The 23,189-nt window shown below is 36.3% G+C and overlaps 1 protein-coding gene across 18 annotated transcripts in view; it reads right to left on the minus strand.

Annotated features, from left to right (window-relative positions):
- Window positions 1-23,189, minus strand: part of Oxr1 (oxidation resistance 1) — a 414,716-nt gene that overhangs the window by 22,769 nt on the left and 368,758 nt on the right. For 16 of the 18 annotated variants that reach the window (XM_015997419.3, XM_006978718.4, XM_042264638.2 and 13 more), the window contains 5 exons: window positions 19,797-19,949; window positions 17,326-17,510; window positions 13,872-14,629; window positions 10,269-10,437; window positions 7,588-7,750 (listed from right to left, as the gene is read on the minus strand). In XM_015997419.3, coding sequence (XP_015852905.1) covers window positions 7,588-7,750; window positions 10,269-10,437; window positions 13,872-14,629; window positions 17,326-17,510; window positions 19,797-19,949 — 1,428 coding nt within the window. Of the gene's footprint in view, window positions 1-2,457; window positions 2,957-7,587; window positions 7,751-10,268; window positions 10,438-13,871; window positions 14,630-17,325; window positions 17,511-19,796; window positions 19,950-23,189 lie in introns of those variants that run through there. The other 2 variants (XM_006978716.4, XM_006978717.4) reach the window with 2 other exon arrangements.

Below are 23,189 nucleotides of genomic sequence, written 5' to 3' on the forward strand. Positions count from 1 at the left end.
GAGCTAGCTGCAGTCACTATCTCCCTCATCACAACTGCAGGCCTCAGGCTGCAGTTGACCGACTGCACATTTAAAGTGCTGCAAGCCAGTGTGGGAGCTAATTCACAGACATGTCAGAAATGCACCAGCAGCTTTCCTTCACTGTGGTTCCACATGCAAAATACCAGATAAAGAAAACCTGTCTTTGTCACACGAGGACAATATAAAATAATTAAAATGGTGAAAAAATGAATTACTAATAAAAATAAAAAAATAATGTTGGTACATAATGACTTTAATGCTGAAGACGAATTGAACTAAGCCTAAATTTTTATCAAATACTTTCCAGCAAATTACAGCTTACTAACTGATAACAAAAAGATAAGAACTGGCACAAGTGTCTAACAAATACATGACCAGCTCCAAGTCTATCAAATACATGACCAGCTCCAAGTCTATCAAATACATGACCAGCTCCAAGCCTATCAAATACATAACCAGCTCCAAGCCTATCAAATACATGACCAGCTCCAAGTCTATCAAATACATGACCAGCTCCAAGCAAATCAATGACTGGAAATCAAAGTTGAAGATGTCAGCATGAATTTTAAAAGCAGCCTTAAGGCTAAAAAAATGAAAGGAATAAAAACAAAAGCAAGCACAACTGGGTAATATGATTCTCATGGAAGCTAAGTTGCAGAGGGTTAATTTCCTTCTATACATTTTGTCTGAGGCATCTTCTATCTAATATGATAAATGTTATTTTAAAATAATATTTATTTACTTTGTATATGTGAGAGTATGTATGTGCCAGGGAGCATGTGTGGAGTCAGAGGACAACTTTCAGTCGTCAGTGTTCTCTTTCCACCACATGGGTCCTGGAGATTGAACTGGGATCATCAAGTTTTGCAGCAAGTATCTTTACCCACTGAGCCATCCTGCCAGTCCTTCAATATGTTTGAGTTAAGTTATCTCATTCATAAAATGAAAATATCTCTTATTAGCATATGGGTTATGTATAAGATCAAATTTGACAGTACATATACCAGTATTTAGACTACTGTCACTGCTGACAGAAATATATGATCACATAGCAGCTCTGTAAGACAGTTAATCATTGAAGTCTCTCGGTAACTATTGATCAGATGTGTAAAACACATGAAGCATACTAAAAAGCAGTGACACAGAGAGAAGAAACCTCAATTGTCAGGTTTCCGACACACTGTTTATTCACTCAGAAGAAACATGTTTTGCTTTCAGTTTCAACACAGAAGAGCCCTGATAAGGAAAGCCTACCACAGGGCCTCTCGGCCATCCATTACAAACCCACCTTGCTCAAGCCCTTCCCTGTGCTTCACACCTAGATCCGCATCTCAAGCAGGAACCCTGGAACTGAGCTTGACACCAGGAGGACGCAGCACTACCCAGAAAACCTTCATTCGACAAAGTGGGGTGTGAAGCCTTGCTAACTGTGAGCTGATTCACCTTAGTCCAGAATACTCCATGCAGACTTCCTCATCTCACAACTGCACTTTCCAAGCTCTGATGAAAGTCAAGTGAACTATTACATGCTTGTCTACACCACATACACAGGCAAAGCTGATGACCACTAAGAAAGAGGAAAAACACCCGAGAAAACAATCAGACAAGAGCTTCTAACAAGCATGACGGACTTGGGGAGTGTAGTAAGTATGTGATGCGCGGCATTATGCTGACCTATGAAGCTCAAAACATCTACAATTTGCCTAAATTTGTAATTAAAATATTTAAAAAAATTAATGGTAAGTATTTATTTAAACTGTAAATAAAAGACTATGAATACTTTTATTGCTCTTGGTTAAAAACTAAAAAGCTAAGTAGTTAATCTGATAAATCTGGTCACAAATTTAAACATTAATATTTTGAGGTGCATAAAACCCTAAGTGTTGATGTAATAGAAAATTAAAAACTTGAAATGATAATTAATAACATCAACTAAAGGGATTTTCTCATTTTTGACATGCTTAACATTTAGGAGAGTACAAAGAAACTTTTTGAATAGCTTTACAAACCATTTCTTAGACTACAGAATAATAGCATATTTTCAAGAGTTCCCTAAAAGTTATAACAGAATCTATTAAATTAAATTTAGTTTTTACTCTCTTCTCTTCTTTTAGACAAGGAAAACAATTCTGAATCCTTTCCTACAAGATTAAGTTTAAATGAAAACATTAAGACAGTAATAAAGATTTGCTATCTTTTTTTTGAAGTGAATAAAAAACACCTTATTTTTACACAGCAAAATTCTAGTGGCATATTAATTCCCTTTTGACAGATATTTAGAATGCTTAGCTCTATCTTAAAAGTATTTTCTCCAATCATATACATTTTTACTCTATAAATATTCTGTTTATATATTCAAGTACTAGATAATTTTGCATAATGGCACTGATACAAGACTGGCAGATACAGAAACTGCTATAATTGATCAAGATTTACCAGAGTGTATTTATGATTAACTGGTTGATGTCTTCTCCCTTTTTTCCCATACCAGAGACGGGACATTTCCTTCCCAGGTCACATTAAGCTTCAGCAAATCACGGAGGAACTGTTTTCAAAAGCATTCTTCCTCTGTCAAAGATAAATGTCCAGCACCAGAGCCCTGCTACAGTGACAAAACAGTTTGCTAGCAACAAAGATTTGATTGACGTGACAGAGAGCTAATCACTAAGTAGTATCCATTGAACAGATAGTCCTGAGTGGAGACTGTAAAGCTGGGGAGGGAAGAGAGTGTTTCCCATGCTTAAGTTCGGTTGCACCGCACCCAAATGTGCAAAGAAAGGGCTCCAGAGTTTAAAGACACAGAGCACATATTTCCATGGCACTAACAGATACACTAAAAGTGTCATGGTTACACGTAATGCACTGTGTATAATTTCCAGAATTCCTCCCAAATCACACATATGACTGCAATTAACATTTTACTGTTTGTTCATATAGTTCCATAATTTTTTCTACTTCTTTTTTGTTAGACTTTTATTACTTCTAGCCAGTAATCCTAAAAATTTAATTTTAAGAGAATATTCATAGATAATAAGCTCATTTTAAAATGTTTTTTAGTATATTATTTATTGAGAGATACTTATATTTACTGTGTCTATATATGCTATCCTTCATTAACTACTAGTATATGGAATACAAGCAGCTTATTTGTTAAAAGATTAAGTACAAACCATAACTAGATTTAATTTAGATGTGAGTTATCTGGAGTTCAGTTTTTTCTATGCTATAATGGTTATGTCCAAATATTTCTTCCACTTTAAGATAAACTGGCTCTCCTGTTAACTTGCTATGTATAATACACAATGCCATCTCCTCACATACACACTACTTTTCAAGGACATACAGCACTGCGCCCCCATAGAACCCAGCATACCCTGCACTTACTATTCTCCTCCCTGTATACCAGCCCTTCCCATTACTTTCCACCACATAATCACAAAATACACTGTGGTCACAGTGCATCCCCTTAACACCACTCCCCAAAACAAAACATCAACAATACTGAAAAAATGCGGGGGGGGGGATGTTTTAAAAACCTGCCAAAACTACTAGACAATCTTTCTCAAACACGAAAATAGGTGCTTCAAAATGAAGTGTGATATTAAAAACAAAACAACAAAACAAAACCAACAAGCACAGCACAGCCTGTTCTGTTTGCTGTCCATTCAATAGCCATCCCTGAGAAATGTGATCTCCTTCTGTTGACTGTAGACATAAAGACTCCTTTTATTGCTTGATAGTTTTAACTGAATGTGCATTTTGATAACTAGGCTGAGTTAGGAATGATTAGGAAATATTTTTGCTTGTACTTTAATATACTGACTCAATTTTAATTTGCAATTACACAGTTCTTTAATAACTATAATGAAATATATTTAGGAAAATAAACATAAGCGCATTTATTATTACCCAGCTGTTTAGCAGATACCATGTTAAATATGCAACTGCAGTCCTCTGGCATGGTTTTTATTGGAAGATGCAGCAGTATTACAGTGGTGTTCTTCTTTGGAAAATCTAATGAATGACTACAGTGATAATTCTACTTAATGACAGCTGTGCAAACAGAACTGAGTCCATACAATAGGGGGAAAATCCAGTAATGATATCATTGAGTTTAGTGGTGTAGAAAACTAACATTAGGTTAAATATTTACATGTATGTAATCAAACTGGAGAACACTGGAAGTTATAATCAAAATCAACATACAAATAATTTGAAAAATTAAGCCAGAAGGTAGATGATAAAATGCTTTGAATAATCCTTTGGGGGCTTACATCATAAGCAGGTGACATCACATTTATACTTAAATTGATGAGCTTTGGGTGATTGGAAAGTTCTGAGTAATATCAAACACTGAAAAAAAGAATCAGCATCTAAGAAAGTAAAACTGAATGGAACACCAATTTATCAATGCTTTGGCAAGAGATAAAGTTAGAGCCTTTTCTCCTGACAACAGTCACTCCCAAAACGGAACTCCAGTCAGGGAGAGGGACAGGTGGCAAAGGGGCTTGCAGCCTGGTGGCCTGATTCCTGGGGCCACACAGTGGAAGGAGAAAACCAACTCCCACAATGTTCCTCAGACTTCTCAGATCCCTTTCATAACGCAGTGTTTGTTCTGACGTATCATTAGGGGGCCTTACTGCTGAAATGTGGCTAAACCTCGCCCCTTTTTGTGGGAGAGGGGTTCGGCTGGTCAGCTTGTCTGGAACTCACACATAAATCTCCAACACTGCTCCTTCTTCCTACTGTCCCCACACTTCTGATTCTGAAATTCTTGCCTTTTCTATTTAGTCATAAGACTGTCATTTAATTTCTGTAGTTTGGAGACAAAGCTAATTAAATACATCTTTAAAGTTTTCCTATTCAAACTGCACATCTGGCAATTTTGGGCGCCATGACGTACAATGGTTTAACAATCTTAGCGGAATTAGGAAGACGACAGAGGGTCTGCAAGGATCTACAACAGCCAACAAGTGAGTTATGGAATCCTCCGCCCAGGGAGAGTAGGAAGAAAGGTACGTCGTCTTTCCACATTATTGTCATATACACAAACTTTTGATTTTTGTTATTGATGGTCCCTAGAAGAAGGGATGAAGGCGAACAGATCAAACAGTAACAAAGAACTTCCTAACAGAACTGTCCTAAGATGGAAAGCATTGCTCTTTCAGGTCACACATTTTCCATCACTGATGTTAATACAAAAGACTGGTGTAAGATGCAAAATGAGAAAAGCAGATGTCAGCCAATTTTACTTTCTGGCTTATAATCTCATAAAGTTTATAGTTGGAAAGTTAATCATGCATACAAGTTGTCCAAGCAGTCTTAAGGAAATCTGCTACCAGGGTAAGGTATCAGCCTTTCAGTCTGAAGCTTAGTTCCTTAGTTGCACTATTCATGTTCAAGACCTCCACAGTCACGAACAAGCAGCAGCTACTGCACTAATCCACACGATGCTGGTTCCACAAGGTGGAGCAAGTTTACAAACTCAACTTTTCCTACCACTACTGTTTTGTTTTGGGTAAATTTTCCCAGGGCAAACGAGGAGGTATATAAATCTTTAAACTTTAAATTATAATCCTCAAAGTTTTCCCCAGAAACTGAAGCCATTCCTTTGAGTCAAAATAGTCAGCAGTGGGAATGGGGGGATGTCACAGGTTAAAGTGCTTATCAGGTAGAAAAGCAAAACCTAAACATGGGAACTTGGAGCCTCAGAAGCCATGTAAGGACCAGGTGCAGTGGAGGCTGCCTGTGATTTCAGCTTTAAAAATGGAGATGGGGATCCCCAGACAAGATGGCTGTGAAGATAAGCAGTATCTGTAAACTCTGGGTTTTACTGAGATCTGCTGCCTTAAAGAATAAAATAGAAGAGCAATCAAGAAGATTCATATCAACCTCGTACACATACTACAGTCCACACATATGCAAACATTCATACACATCCATGCATACTACACATGCATCCACATGAAAAGAAGCAAGAAAAAGTCATTAGTTTCATATATCCAAACTTAAGTGATCCAACCAAATTAGGGGAAAAGATCTTGATTCTCTTTCTTGATTCAAAATACTGCCACCCACCATTTTACTGCCCCCGTTAGAAACTTCATCATAACCTGGTTGCCATTAAATCCTCATCATTTACATAACACCTTTTACTAATTTATTTCCTCTTGTTGTAACCTACTTTAACTGTTACTATCTTAAACTTGTACACATCTTTGGAAATCTGGACAGTTTACCTTCTGAAGCTAAGAACACAGATGGAACACCGAGTCGCCATGTGACCCCATCCACACACAGTAAGTGGAAACGTGTGCCCAGCACTCTCCATAAATTCCCTTCCTGTCTCTTTGCTACTCCTCAGTTTCCAGGAGCCAGGAGTCTATGGACTTCAGGTACTTTTGCTCTTTTGACATTAGACCTTCCCCTGTACGGCACCCATTATCTAGGAGATATGTCCATACAATTGCTTATAACCTTAGGTATTTTTTTATTGGTGTATTACTTGAATGTTATAAATATCTGCAAATTGACCCATCTATTCTGCTGATAGTAACTCAGGTAATTACTAACTTGGAGCTGTTAAAAATAAAGCTATAGCTAAGATTAATACTTTTTATTTAAATATTGAAATAAATGTACAATGTTATTTTTCTTTCCCTTCATCATATTGATGATATAGTAGAAACAGATGTTGTATGTAACACACAATGACATCAGACAAAAAAATCAGGAACACAGCTTAAACAAGACACGCCATGTATACCTTCATCATTATACATGCTAAGTGTATGCACAGTAAATTCCTATCACACAAATAACCATGAACATTAACCAAATGGATAATAAAATTTGAATCCATTTATTATCACATTTTAGCATCTGCTCTGCTTTCTAATAATATAAAGAAGAGATTAATTAAGATAAAAATACCAAAATAATGAAAATGTTATTATCCTATCCACATCCCAAGATAAAGCATATAAAATGACATAATCTTAAATTTTTTTTTATCTAAAGGGAGCTTTTAAAAAAGCTTTTCAGTATTAACTTGGACACTTTATAAACTCATTAAATTTGAGCACATAAAAATTTTTAATATAAAATTAGCACCAACTTACTGCCCTCACATTAGTATCACCAAATTCTGGTCAAGATAATGCTTATTAGGTATGAACCTTGGAAATGACAGCTAATTTTTCCAAATGTTCTAGATGAGTGTTTTTCATGTAGAAGAAAAAAATACAGATAAGTCAAATAGGATATTTTCCATGACAATATAAGAGCAATTAATGTTATTTCCAACTTTGCCATGTTATCTTTCTTTAAAAATACTAAAATACATTAAAAATTACTTTATCGTTAATGACCCAGTATCTTAATATAAAAGCAGAGTGACAAAGAGCATTAAGCTACTCCTTAGATTCATTCAATAAACACATCTGTGCATGGACTATGAATGGCCTTCAGTGACTTCTCCGCGTCTACAGAGCACTGTAAGTTATACAGTCCCACCCAGTGAAGAGGAAGCCAATGAGATGCTGCTGCGAGTCTCACTCTTCTTACCTCCCACTCCCTGGCTGCGGCTTCACCAGTAGCATCTTCACCTGTTTCAGACTCTTCAATCTTTTTGACTACTATGAATCCAGGCTCTCTGGTATATTCACCAGTATCTTCTGCATATATTTCTGGACTCCACTGAACGAAGAAGGCATACAAATGCTCTGTCCTGTTAGAGTAAATGGTTGTTAATAGGCCTAGTATTATGTGCTATTAGCTAAAGTTAAAAGACTATATTTGTGAAATGTTTTGATAGAAGTTGAAGACTTTGAGAATATGCTAGGCTTTGTTAAACAATAAATTCCACTATCAGGAAGACATTATCTTTAAAAACTGACTATCATTTGTCAAGTTCTAAAAACACACTGCACTAGGACTTCCTCTGGAAGGCTTTTCACTGTACTAACCACAGAGTAATGCTTCCTACTGAAGACAGCAGGAGTGGGGAGGAAGTCAACAAGCAGCATTCGGAGTGAAGCAGCGGTCCACAGTCAAGTCTTGCTTCAGAGGTTGACGATCTGATCTTTTACACACCTGTTTCCCCTTCTGGTATTTTGCTAACTGTAACAAACGGTATCGGTTGCTGCACTATGCAATAAACTATGTGTTTACTGATTTAATTAGCATGGGCAATTGAAACAGAAAACTCCCAGCTAACATGTAACAGCCAAGAGCAACGGTTCTAGGAATTATACATCCATCTCATGATCTAAAATGTTAAGTGACACCTCACATATTAAAAGGCTAGTAAGTTTTACCTTCCAGGTAATTAGTCACTATCAACAATTCTCTTAAGTTTTCTGTCTATGATAATGTTCAAAATTCCAATAATATTAATAAAAGCCAAGGCACATCTTAATTATTATTTGCAATGAAATTTCTAACTTGGGTAATAAGGTGTTTCAATCAAGGAGGGTTGACAGCTTTTTTTCCCAGTTTAAGGTTGTAATACTTAGGTTTGAAATGAAGAACAACATTAAAAACCAAATTCCATCTAAATGGAATTAAGAAATTAAGAAACCATCAAGAATAATAAGAAAAACTAAATTTTTATGTTAGATTTAACTAAACAGTTACATTTTTCATTATAATCACTTTAATATTACTTATTATTCCATTGGATCTGTTTCTTTCAAGTAGTGAATTGTGCAAATGAAACTTTTTTAAGTGCTAAACTGTCAATTTAAAGAAGAAATACACATTATTTGATGTTTGACAGTGCAGAGGGAAGAAGGAGAAGTTTATCACTAGATCCATGAAAGTAATAGTATTCAAAGCAGACTCCACAGGATTTCCAAGATACACTACTCCTCTAACACCTCTCACTTGATTAGTTCTCTCTACAATAAGGCCCAGATGCATCACAGACAACCTGTCATCTGCTTCCACTGAAGTGCTTTTATTCCCAATTTAAAAAAAAATAGGAGGATACTCTAACACATTCGTTTTTTTAGGAGGACATTATTAAGTTTAAATACTCTAAGGCTAATCAAGGCTGGTGATGATGCTAGTAATAATTTCTACATTAAAAGTCTTCTTGTATATCCAGTTGCTTCTAAATCACTGTAAACACAGAACTGGGGGAGTTTTCAATGAGTAGTTCACTGATAATTACTAAAAAATTATGATAAAAGATTAAGTAACTTTTGGAAGATATATAAACATAAAAAAACTGAGTAAAATAATTTTGAGATTATTACTGATTTTTAGATAAACTAGGCTCGTCAATTAAAGAAAAATAAAAATGGGAAGGTGAAGCCCAATCCTGAAATCTATCCCACCCTTTACTGACAACACTTCTCTGTTATCTGGACCACTGCATTGCTGTGACCTTGTTTTCTGCTAGCATGCACAAAACTGAAGCCTGCTAGGTTGCCAGTGTCCCGCCACAGAAAAGTCCTTTACTATTTTGTCAACAGTCCTAGTAAGTTAAAAACATGTAATTTCAGCATATAAAGAGAAATATATTAAGTACATGTAATTTGTTGCAAAAATGTTAACAAAGAATAAAAACACCTTACAAGATTCTATAAGAAAATGTGCTAAAAAATACAAATTTAAAGATAAAATGTCAAATAAAAAACTATATATCATTATTTTCCTTCAAAAAAGCTGTGTATTATTCAGGAATCTTTACAGTCTAATGTGTAAGTACTTTGCTATTAAAATATTATTCATATCCCAATGTTTTGCAATAAACTGTAAATATGAAAATAGTTTCTGTTTGTTTGTTTGTTTTTTCAAGACAGAGTTTCTCTATGTAAGAGCTCTAGCTGTCCCAGAGCTAGCACTGTAGAGCAAGCTGGCCTCAAACTCACAGAGAGCTGCCTGCCTCTGCCTCCTGAGTGCTGGGATTATAGGCGTGTGCCACTACTGCCTGGCAAATATGAAATTTTTAAAGGCATAAACTAAAAAGTATCAGATAGGAGCAGGAGCTTATTTCAAATAGATTAAAACTAGCCTTTGCAACTTATCTACTTTAGTCTTGTTATATAGCACAGGATGGCCTTGAACTGTGTAGGTCAAACTGTCCTTGAACTTACAACTCCTGTCTAATGCCAGAATTAAAGATACATGCCACCAAGCCTACCTACTTTAATTAGGAGATGTAGGCTTTAAGGCATTTTGCTTTTGGTATTGTGATTTATAAATGAATCTTGTAAGTAAAACATAAGTTTTTATTTTACCTTTCTTGTGGCACTGCAAACCAATATTCATGTTTCTTATCTCTTTGTGCATACTGTTGCATCGTAGCACTGGCTTGAGATACAAATGTTTTCCTCATCGGTTTTCCAACTCGGAGACATAAGAATTTATGTAATCGATGCCTTCTCTTATCCTTTAAAAGTGAAGCGCCTAGAAGTGATATGTAAATAGTATCCATTCAGTTGTAGAGTACATCAAAGTGACTTAAATGAAGGAATTTTACATTCTAGTTCCTAATTATAAAATAATGCATTTTACTGGTACTCGTGCATATTCATTTAACTAACTTGTACTTATTTGCATGGAAGATATAGTTACTGAAACAGTAAGATTAAATGAAAGAGCCAAGTTTGTGAACTGAAATTTTGTTGAGGACTATTAGGAAAAAATACAAAAGCTCATTTTCAATAAGTTTTTAATAATAGCTCTGCTGAACTGCATATACATGTAAAATGTTCTGCAGATTCTCTGTTAATCTTTAAAAATCACATCTACGTAAATATACAGAATTTCTAAATGGTTATTTTAATATGGCTATTCAAGTAAAAAAAATTAATGAAATCTCTACTCTTTACATACATACAAAGGTGTGAGAAATCAACAATATAATATCAGCTGCAAAGCAATGTTAGGACAGTTAATTATGTCTAAATTACCTCTAACCAGAGACATAAATTATTTGGGGCCTGACAGTAGGATTAAGTCCAAAACCATGGACATTAATTAGCTTGCTTCAGCAGCATCCTTGGAGGAAGGAGCACTTGTAAAGCTACCCACCACCCCATCAAGTACTGGACAAAGTGTAGAACCTATGTGCCCCAGCATTAGTCACGAGTTAAAGGGAGGAGTGTTTGTCATTCTGTCCTTCCCATTATTGAATTCTAAAGTTTAATACTGATTACAATGCTTCCATCTTACGATATAATAAATTTTGAAAAACTTTAGTATTTCCATATTATACACTATCATTATTAAAAACTGGTCATTTTAAACTAATATTTCCTTAAAAAGAAGATACCAATAGTACAACCCAGAGAAAGCAATCTAAAATACTAATTTTCTCCTCTTGGTATATGGCTATCATAACCTAGCATATATTATTCTTGTAGTCTACAGAATAGTCTATCACACTATTTAATTTAATAGAGATTACTTTTTAACCTTTTCAAAGATTTCAAAAAATATATAAGCCAAATACTATATATAAAGACCTTCATGCCAATGTTACTTATACCAAAGGGAATAACTGTCTTAACAATTTGAATTGTTAAAAACAAGTAAATGGTTGGATAAATTATAAGACCAATAAAACCACATTTTGAAAAAACTATAAAGAAAACACAAAAGTGTACACCACACAAATGTTAAGTGAAAAGAAGCAGGAAATACATTAATACATACATAAGCTCTACATTAGTACAATCCTGAGTTTACATTAAAATCTGTATGTATAGATAAATGCAATTATCAGTCAAAACCAAAAATGCCTTCTAAAGATCTGCAAGAACGCTAACACTAGTTGATCATCTTTGGTAATAAATTCCAGATAGTTTTATAAGTTGTGTTATAATTTCCTGTATTTGACAATGTTCCTAATAAGTGTTCATTGTGTTCTGAACAAAGAAAAAATACTATAGAAAAAAGAGCTCACACAGAAATTGCTTTGAATAAATGCATTCTTTAATAACTAATGTGTATAATCTTAGGTTTTCAAAGTATCTCAACTGGATGATACAAAGAAAATTCAGTATCTTAAGACTGAAAGCTGAGTGTTATAGCACATGCGTTTGGAAGGCAGAAGGGGGACCAAGGCCTGCCGGGACAGAAGAGACCTTGTCTCAGAACAACATTCCTATTTCTTAGGCTTTTGGAAGCAGACTCTTGCTGTGTAGACAAGGTTGGTCTCAACACTAAGGGAGTCTTCTTGCCTCGCCTACAAGGTGCGGGGATTACAGGCAATTACAGCATGTGCAGCATGGCAGGGGGACTGCTGAAGAGATGAACATGGTGCACAGCAACTGTGGACAACACGTGGATCCTCACGGAATCAGTGAGGAGGGAGCTGGCAAGTCCTCTTTTGGTATATGCGAATTACTCCCCCAAAAACCTGAGAGGAGAGACTCCCTTCTGTACAAAATTTGTTCATTGCAGCATGATTTACAGTACTATAATTATGACTGACTTTTCTTTGCATCAACCAGAGATACCCTGATACTGCTGGCTAATAACATGTGACACATACATACACAGTAATATTAATTTTTCGTCCTTAAAGAAAATGGAAATTTTTGTTACATACACATGTGTATATGTGTATGTACACACACACACACACACACACAAACACCCTCCTAAGCAAATAAGAACAATCTGCCCAGTCTGTATATAACAACAATTAATGGCAAGAGAGGCCATGACTTGGAAAGAGAGCAAGAAGGAGTGTAAGGGAAGGCTTAGAGGGATGAAAACAAAGGGTAATGATGTAATTATAATCTCAAAAATAAATAATTTTTTAAAAAAATAGGAAATTCTAGCACATTCTATAACACAGATGAGTGATGAATGCATGATACTAAATGAAGTATGTAGCACAGAAACTGTGTGTGGCCTCACTCATATGAAGGGCCTGGAGTAAAGGAAGACACAGAACATATACTGGTGATGATGGGGAAGGGAGCAGTGACAGTTAATTGCTTGGTTAACTACAGTCTTGCTTTGAGAAGACACTGAAAGTTCTCAAGATGGATATCAGTGATGAGTATCCAACAATATGAAAACATTGATGCCCACAAATTATAGATTTCAAAATGGTTAAAATGGTAAATTTTATATGTCCATTTCATAGGGAAAAAGGCAAAATGGTAAATTTAACTTGTGTATTTCAGTAAAGTGGTAAATTTAATGTGTATTTCAGTAAAATAAAAACTTGAAATTAAAGTAGTAAAAGAGCTCATATATAAATTGACTTAATGTAAGCAACTCCTCAAAAGAATTGAGAGAATGTTACTAAGTTATTTGAGCCATAGCTACTTAACTCATAATGTATGAAGCAAAAGCATAATATATTAGCAACAGAAACTATGACGGTAACTCTAGTATGGACAAAACTAAACTAAGAGAGGAAGCGGTCACTTTTCCCTGCATGCTTGTTTTGAAAAGAAACCATCCATCTAATCAGATAAGGATGGAATTTTTATGTATACAAAAGAATTCTAGAGGTAGATTTTTATGTCCAACAGTGTTTTCCAAAAAATTATGGGATTAAAACTTTGGCAATTATAAGTCGCAATTCACATATTACATATGCAATAATAAAATCATACCAGGACCTTAAAAAGCATGGAGTAATCAATGTACTACACCGTGTGGATACACTTTTCCTAAGACAAACTCTAGAGAGAACGCACTGAGTTAGGAGATGTTTAGAGACAAGGCCCAGCACAGACAGTCCCCAGAGTGACGTCAATCAAGAGCCGTGGGACTGTCATTCAGGCTGATCTAACCCTGCAGCCTGCGACCAGAGGGGAAAGAAGAACGCAGCACACACTACAAGACACCGACTTCCCACCCTCCCTGACACTCACCGTCCGCATGTCCATCCGCAGAGGCACTTTTATGTTTACTTTCTTTCTGTGACACCTGCTGAATCGTGTCTCTCTGCTGCTTAGCTTGCTGCATCGAGTGCGTTTTCCAGAGTTTGCGTAGCTCCTCGACTTCAGTCTCTGACTCCCGTTTTTGCTCTTTCCCTGGTTTTTCCTTCGGAGCAGCTGGCTTTTCTTTAAGTTCCACAGTTTCTCCAGAAGGGACCTTTCCTTCACCTTCCTGTTGCTGTAGTGAGCTTTCAGGATGGGCAGAATCCCGCTCATCCTGACCTCTCACCTCTGTGCTTTGTTCTTTAGGGCCTGAGACTTCTTCAGGTTTTTCTGTAGCCTTATCTCCTTCTTTAGCGGCCATTTCAAGACTACTTAAATCAGTTTCATGAGATAAAGGCCCTTCGTGTGAAGAATGTCCAGTATGTGTGTTAATGTGGTCAGGAATATTAGTAGGCTCCGACTTGGCTGCCAACGACTCTACTTCCATCTGACTGACAGTTTGCACAGATTCTGATGAAGCGCCAGATGACTGACCTTGTCGCAGCTCTGAGGAGAGGAGTTCCTCCCGGACAGGAGAGAGCTCTGACTCGGTGAAGACATCCTCAGAGAAAGACTCCTCGGTGCTCCTGGGGGCAGTGCTGCCACTGCCGTTACCTGGGTCGCGGGCCCTCGAGTCCATGTCCTCGGCACTGAGGCCTGTCATTTTCTTGGCACGGCAGAAGTCCATTCCTGACAATTCCTCTATTTCTCTGTTATCAGATAAAATTAAAAATTGTTAGACATTAAAAACTGTAACATTCTACCTTCCAAAACCAAACAATAAAATATCACAGAAGAGGCTTTTCCAAATAGGCAAAGTATAGCTCTCAACAGAAAATAAAAATATCATGTTTTTCACATACACCACGTAACTACATCAAAAATTTTCACAAACTGTTTACTATTTGGGAAATATCAATGGAAAATTTCTTTGTAAGTAATCTACAACAAAGTTTGATAACATAAATTCTTGATGAAATTATAATTCTGAACTAAAACTTTCATTGGCAGAATTCAGAAAACAGAAAATTTCAATACATCACATACATATGCAGTGCTTATTCATATGCAAAGAGAGGTGAAACTAAACTGCACAGCTGTAATGCAAAGGTTAAAGCAACACGAGGCCAAACATTTATAGGAAATCTTAAGCTAGTACTCAGAACAATTCTAAAAGAATTTGTTCAGTTAAAGAACTAAGATGTTAGATAGTAAATATCTTACACCCGGGTCTCATGTGCACCTTCACTAGCTTTGGTTTAGGTAAATACCAATGTTCACAAGAGGACAGTTCTAGAAATAAGCATCACTAAATAAGTCAGCAATTTAGACTGACGGTTAAAGTTGCTTTGTAATAAGTGTAAATTATTTGATGTCCCAGTGGCAGAGCATCAATATTTGTGCATATACAGCTAGAGAACAAAAATACATCAAATAGAAAGATAGAAAATAAGTCAACACCAAATAAGTGGCCTTCTGAGGATATTAAAGCTGATTAAGGCTCTTATGTAACTTTCTTGTGGGTTTCAAGTTCTTGTAACAAACCACATAATTTTTACTTTTCTAAGTGATATATGTAAAATGTAGTTATTTTGAACATTTAGTTCAAGTGTCTTCTGCCTCTACTGGATTCATCTTTTAATACAGGCATCTATCTGGCAATACTGAATGTAAAATGGTGCCATCTACTGGTGATTCACAAAAAGTGCACCCACCCACAGGGTCAAGGAACTGGACACAAGCTTTGGGAGATCTTATCTATACACTTCAAGAACAAGAGACTGGCAGTCAATATATATATATTTATATATTTTAAGGATATGTGTTTAGGTGAGTTTTCTAGCCTGAGATTAATGTTCTGAATGACTAAACATTAATGCTAATTTAGCACTTAATACAACACAGTTCTGAACGGCACCTTAGAAATCAATTCTCCAAACATTAAAAAGAGGGCAACCCATTAACATCTTCATTACTTTTGCAAACAAAACATTACTCTGAAAAACCATTTGTTGTATTTATCTTGTTTGAAGCCAAATCCTAATTTCAATTAACATATAAACCAAGACTTAAGGGTATTTCCTTCTGGCAATATTTAAAATGCTTGGGCCCAGGTCACTGTCTTCCCAGGTGATATGATGAATGATAAAATAGTCATGAAAGACAAGGAGTACTGGATCTTCTTTGCAAAGCAGTCAAAGCCCACACAGAAGATAATTCTGAAATACAACGTCAGGACAAGATCGCACTACTGAGCGGCATTCCTCTTTCCCCGTGGAGCTGGTCTGTATCATCTCCACACTTACCCTCAGTAATTGTGGTTTGTTTAGTGTTTTCTTTCTTTGTTTTGTTTCCCTGAAATTGGCTTTGATTGGCAACTTAAAAAATTCACCAGGAGTTTAGAATAATTTTTTTCTAGAAATTGTTTCTAAAGATTATTTTACCAAGTCAAAACAGTATCTGCCACTGGAGGCTAAAATGACCCTTTCCAAGAAGGGGTTTAATCCCATCATGGGCATCCTAACAACTTACATACGACCTGAGAGTATGTAGGTAGCTTGCTCCTTTTTCCTTTAAACTTTTTTTTTTTTTTTGCCTGAGGTCTAATTTTTAAACTGGCATAAGACTGTAAACCATCTGTTATCAGTTAAGGTGAAGTCTGCTTTGAAGTGGCTGCCAGTCATTTATAGAGTAGGAGGGTGTTCTTTTCTATTACACATCAATTCTCTTTCTACGCTTCCCCGTATGTTATATCTCATTTTCTCTCTCAGTCTTTTAAATTTCTGCTATTTGGTCATACATATTGCTTTTAAAGGCTTTGCCTAAAATCATAGCCTCAAATCTATGCTATTATATGACACAAACTCGCAGATCAGCAATATTCCAAGGTCAGCTCTTCATGAGTGCACCCTATAGGCTGTTCTTTCACGTTTTATACTTTCTGCATCCAGAACAACTGTAAGTGGAAAGCTGTTGTGGCTATTTGGATGCCAGGTCTGGACCTGTGCAACCCTCCAACCCCACATGCTGCTCTTCGACACCTTCAGGGAAACTGACAGTCGCCATCTTTGCAAATAATACTGAGGAAGTTAAAATTTTCGTTTTGTGTCTAAATAACAAATGGCTGATAAGCACTGAGTTACATGAGTACTACAGGTTACTTGTCAAATATCTGGTTCTTTGACCAAATAATATAAAAATCACAATTACTAACTATATACCAGGCACACCAAGAATCGACTTCTCAATAGTGCTTAAGTTTTTGCTTCATACTGACAAAATGAAAAGCAGCTGTAATATAACTAATAAAATAATATTAAAGAAGGGCCAACTATCTAGATGCTAAAAGAAAGAAGACAGAAAAGGAAAGAAAGGAAAGAGAAGCTGCAGTGAACAGCACACTTACGTAGGCAAGGATTCCTTTATTTTGCTATCCAAAATTTCTTTGTACATGGCAGCGGACATCACCTCTTCCATCGGACACATGATGCCGTACTCCTCACAGCCATTCTCTTGAACCAAGGGGTCTGTTTTATGTGGATCGAACATTATATTGTTTGGTGTGACTAACAGCACACCACTGACAGTGCCCTAAGGTGGAAAAAGAAAGGATTATTCAGTCCTCCAAGTTCACAATTCGAAGCAGACTTTAAAGACCTCTACTACTGATTCTCTGACTTCTGGCCATCGAGTTTACACATAGTGCGATCATGCACTTCCTCATGAAGCATGCTTTTCCAGAACCTCTACCTTCTTCCTTAGCAGAGTTAGAATGCAAATGTCAGGTTCCACCTCAAAAAATCACATGAGGAATTAAGTCTTACAAAGTAAACAATGGCTAGATTCCAAAGCTAGGTAGGGACTGTCAAACTTGTACTTCAAAAAGCCAAGTTTTGCAGGACTACACATACCACCTCCTGCGTTTTTCTCCCAAAACAAGTATCAAATATGGCTACATGAACACAGCACACACTTTTTCAAATTGTGCATTAATAACTCATTATCAGTGGTAAAGGAGTAATTTCACAGAAATATTGTTTGAAAAAAATTTTGCTTGAATTTGCTATTCATCAGCTATGAGATCTTCACTATGCAAAGTTTTAGAGCACATTTCTTCATCTAGAAAGTTGATGGATTAGATAAAATTCATAGTAAACCATAACTATTTTTCTCATTCACCATTAAAGACTATGAATTTTAAATGGGTTTATGTAAAGAGATGAAAATCTGTAAGAGTCTCCTTTTTATAAATTGAGGTTTATAGACAATTGATAGTATTAGAATTTACTGCTTCCTGTATATCACACTGTTTGTACACTGTTAACTTGATGTTCACAATCCTAGCTCCGCAATAGGCACAAGAGCTGTTTTAGGGATCTGAAAACAAAGGCTGCGGTGAGTGGGCATCTTTTCAAAGAACAAACAAAAGAAACAAAGAGGATACGTAGTCAGGGTAGTTCTTTCCCCACACTCCTTAGTATCCCAGTTGCATTCCAAATCAAGTGTGAAACAGCTCACTCTCAGTTTTAAACTCTTGTTCCAAGATACTTTGCAAGCATGAAAGTAAGAAGCCAGACAAATTTCAGAAAATCAAATGGCTATTTATTTGAGGTCATCTTGCTTTTCTCTGAAGTATCAGGGACAGAGAAAATCAGGCATCCTGCTTGAGTTGGTATCCCACCATTCTCTCAAGTCCAAACTCGTACAGTCATGGCAGACACTGCCTGCCTTTCACAGGACTAAGTGATCTTCACCTAGTGATGTCTGAAAGATCTCCTGATGAACAGTTACCCAAGAACACATGAGAAAAAGCGACAGCAGCACATGTTAAGGTATAGAAGATAGATAGTAAGCCCATGTGATATTAGAATAAGAAGTATGCGTGCGCACATTTTGTTGGGGGAAATGATTCTAAACAGTTCAATTAGCACGTCTTTATTTATTGTGTGAAGGTGAGTGCTTATGTGCACATGCTGTGTGTGGGCATATGTGCCAGGACATGTGTAAGGAGGTCAGAGGACAACTTGCAGAACTTAGTTTATTGCTTCCAAGGGCCTTTTACCCACTGGGCCATCTCAAAGGCCCCTAGCTGGCACTTCTTTTAGTTCAGACAATGAATCTTCTAAAGGAGAACTTTAACCTACCCAGCCTTTGATCAGTATTTTCATGAGGCTCATTTACAGCAATATATATTGCTGAAGCATTAAAGCCAATGAGAGCCAGTAGAGTGCTACAAAGGACATTTACAGTACTGGGGACAGCCCAGTGGTACATAAAAAAGGCTGGAGTACATGAAACCTAGTAAGGCCGAAATGTGAAATTAAGTTAATTATAAAATAAATAATATATATATAAAGACAGATTGAAAGTGCTGGATCAAATAAAAAATTAGTTAACTAAAAGATACCTACAATATCTCCAAGTATTTAGAAACATACCAAAGCACTTCAAAAGGTAATATACTTTCCCCAAAGTAGGAATATTTATTCCTATTTTAATAGATTAAATTAATGCACTTAAATACTGTGTACTTTACAGTATACATTCAATAAAGATGAATTCTTTCAATTTCTGTGTTATACTGAATTTTCAAAAGCTAGCACTCCTGCTATAATCAATGCTGTTGTTTTAGAGATGTGCTTATTATCTTTATAGCAAAGACTACATGTGCTTTGTTGTAGTGAATTTATTTATATCCCATGACCTTTAATAATGCTACAGATCATCAGACTCTAAGTCATGAGCAAAGTCCACTTTAATTCAAACATATAGTTACCAAAACCCTGTGTAAATATTCATGAATGGCTGACATTATTGACTTAAAATGTACAAGTCAAGCTTTCATAGTTTAGTGAAAACTAAGATGTTGTTCATTACCTTGCCATTGGTGATATATTTGCAATTGATTTTGAGAAATTTCTCAGTAAATGCCTCCTCTTCCTCAGAAGTTGAAGACACAACTCTTGAAGGCCGAATACTGCTAACAGAGGATAAGGGATGTACTTCTTTTGGATGGACAACATCAGGAGTCTTAAACAAAGTGAAATAAAACACAAAAAGCACCTTATGAAGCTAGATAAATACATAGTTATGGTAAATAAATAACCTTCCCAGTAAGTACGAATCTCTTTTCTTCTCACCACATTAAGATAAACCCCCTCCCAAATTATCACAAATTACAATAGTATTTTCAATTTAATGAAGATTTTAAATAATTATAAACTTCCCTTTTGAATGCCTATAATACAAGGATGCATATGAATTGTGTATATGTGTGTGTGTGTGTATAATGTAAAAAGCATTAAAATAAGCCATGCAGGGTTTAATCCCAGTATGTGGGAGGCAGAGCCAGGCAGATCTCTGTGAGTTCGAGGCCAGCCTGGTCTCCAGAGCGAGATCCAGTACAGGTACCAAAACTACACAGAGAAACCTTGTCTCCAAAAACAAAAAACAAAAAAAAGCATTAAAATTTAAGTAACTTGTATCCCTTCCAAGCCCAACACACATGCAGAACTGCTTGTAAACAAAACCACTGGTTTTGATAACACCAAGGTGGCATCCATGAGATGTCAGAGCACAGACAAAGGGAAGAGCTGGCCTGTGATATTGAGGATATAGCAAGCAAGAAGATATACTCATCCCCAAAGAATATTTTTCTATGTGTATATGGCTGTTTACATGCAATTTTGCAGGTAGGTGGATACACTTGTATGTGCATGTTACTTGTGTATGTGGAGCCCTGAGGCTGACGTTCAGCAATGAGTCATTCTCTATTGCTTTTCTACCTTGTCCACTGAGGAAGGATGTCTCAATCACACCCATATGTCTGGTCTTCCTCTCTCCCCATGTGTGCCTTCTGGGATAGGAATTACAGGTAGGCTGCCATGCCCAATTAGCACCTAAGTGGGTTCTGGGGATTTGAACTCTGGTCCTTGCACTTGGGTGAGAAACACTTGAGTAACTGAGCCACACTCCCACTTGAAAAGCATACTTCAAAATCAAAAGTCCATCTGTGCCAATCCACAGCACATCAGACCAGAAATGCTCAACCTGGCTATGGGCCATTCTTGCAGCACAATTCATGGGGCCCCTCTCAGAATGTCCCTGAGTGGTTAAAAAACAGAATTATGAAGAAAAACAATTATACTGAAACACAGCTGTAACAATATTTAAAACAACCTGGAAATAAAGTGATAAGTATACTTTTCCATAAATACTCTAGACAATAACAGGTAGCTCTGACTCTGACAGTTATGTTGAAAATACACATTGTAAGGTCTGATTTTAGTTCTAAAGTGCTATGAAAATACCTGAGTTACTGAGCAAATTGAAAGTACGCCTTGTATTACTTTACAGTTTGCTGGATGCATTTGACTTTTTAAAATTTTCATACTTACTTAAAATGTTTATCCAAGTTCAAAGACACTTTAAGTGCTACTCACAAGTTCACCGCATAAAAGAAAGAGATCTCAACAGCTTTATAGCACCTTCAATTTATCAATTAACAAAAATATCCTTAGCCTTTTATACCTTCATGCAATTTAAGAGCTTTATTAGACATATTGTCTTTGGTAGTCACCATATATCTAAAAGTTCTGTGTCACATATAAATACAGTCAGTGCAGCTAATTACATATGTGATATTAACAATAACTTCAATGAATGTTCATGAAAGCCCTGTCTATATGTGATATACAGATATCTTTAACTTTTTAGCTAACATAAAAGGTATAGTTTTAAACTTACACTTAGCCAAATTCCATAACTGGCCAAACAAGGAAATGAACCTGAGCAGTAAATCCAGATTGCCAAGAGGTTGCTAATATTCATAGGAACTAGTGAATACAACTGCAATAATACACACTTTCCCATCAAATCTTCCACCAGATGGATGAAATGCTCTACTCCCAAAAATCGATGATCAATGATCATCAGGAGGTGCATGACAAAAAGCTATCAACTAATTCAATTTGTAGCTGCTCAATTACTCCCAAATTATGGTTTTATTTTCTATGAGTATCACTACTATGAAACATGTTATTCACAAATATATATATGTGTGTGTGTGTGTGTGTGTATATATATATATATATATATATATATATATATATATATATATATATATATTTTCAAAGTACAGTCAAATGTTCTCCTGAAATGAAGACATACCTTGGTGAGCACCATGATCTGAGGTTCCCTCACAGTCTCAAATTCTACAACTCAGTATCTCTAGCAAGCCCAATGTTTCAATGGAATCCTGTAGCCCTAAGTTTCTCTGGTCCCACCCAGCCCCATGGTCCCACAGCCGCTTATGAAATAATCACTCAGAGGCTTAATATTATATGGCCTAATGGCTCAGGCTTCTCACTAGCTAGCTCTTACAACTTAACTCAGTCCATTACTATTAATCTGTGTGTTGCCACGTGGCCCTGGCATTACCAGTCTGCGAGCATCTTGTTGCTCCTCCAGTAGCAGGCTGCATCTCCTTGATTTTCCTTTCTCCTCTCACTATCTCTCTTGGATTTTCCCGCCTGGCTCCATCCTGCCATAGGTCAATGCAGCTTTATTTATTAGCCTATGGGAGCAACACATATTCACAGTGTACAGAAAGACATCCCACAGCACTTCCCCTTTTCTGTCTAATCAAAAAGGAAGGTTTTAACTTAAACATAGTAAAATTACATATAAAATAAAGTTATCAAGAAAGAATTACAGTTACAATATCTAGCCTATTTGTATTTGGCAAATTTAAAGAAAATATTCTACCACCTATCCTATATTTGTAAGTCTAAAGTTTTATATCTAATTTATCTTTTATCATAATTAATTAAAATTATAACTATTAGTCTTCAACTACATCAAAGACCCCAGAAGGATATAGTATTACCCAAGTAAATTACTAAGTGCATTTGTAAGGAACTTCCAAAGTTCTAGAAATGACAGAGACATCTGGCTGCCTGGACAGTCACCCAAAGTTCCTCTGCAACATTGGGGCATCCATTTTCAGTCTACAGGCCTAGAGTCTCTGGCAGACTCCTATTATAAGCCTCTGTGTGTTTACATGGGACCAAGCAGCTGTGGGGCACGGGTGGGAGAAATTCATCCCAATCACTGGCCAGGCAGGAGAAACTGGAGAAACTTCTGGCTATAGAATCCTATTAAAAAGAATACAGAAGTTAGCTTAGCGAATGCTCAGAGTGTAGCATAAAAGAGACATTTTATTACTAAAATAATCAAAGTTATTCAGAGGATTGTAATCAGACCTCAACA

The sequence above is a fragment of the Peromyscus maniculatus genome, chromosome 20, assembly GCF_049852395.1.
Source record: "Peromyscus maniculatus bairdii isolate BWxNUB_F1_BW_parent chromosome 20, HU_Pman_BW_mat_3.1, whole genome shotgun sequence".
NCBI lineage: Eukaryota > Metazoa > Chordata > Mammalia > Rodentia > Cricetidae > Peromyscus > Peromyscus maniculatus.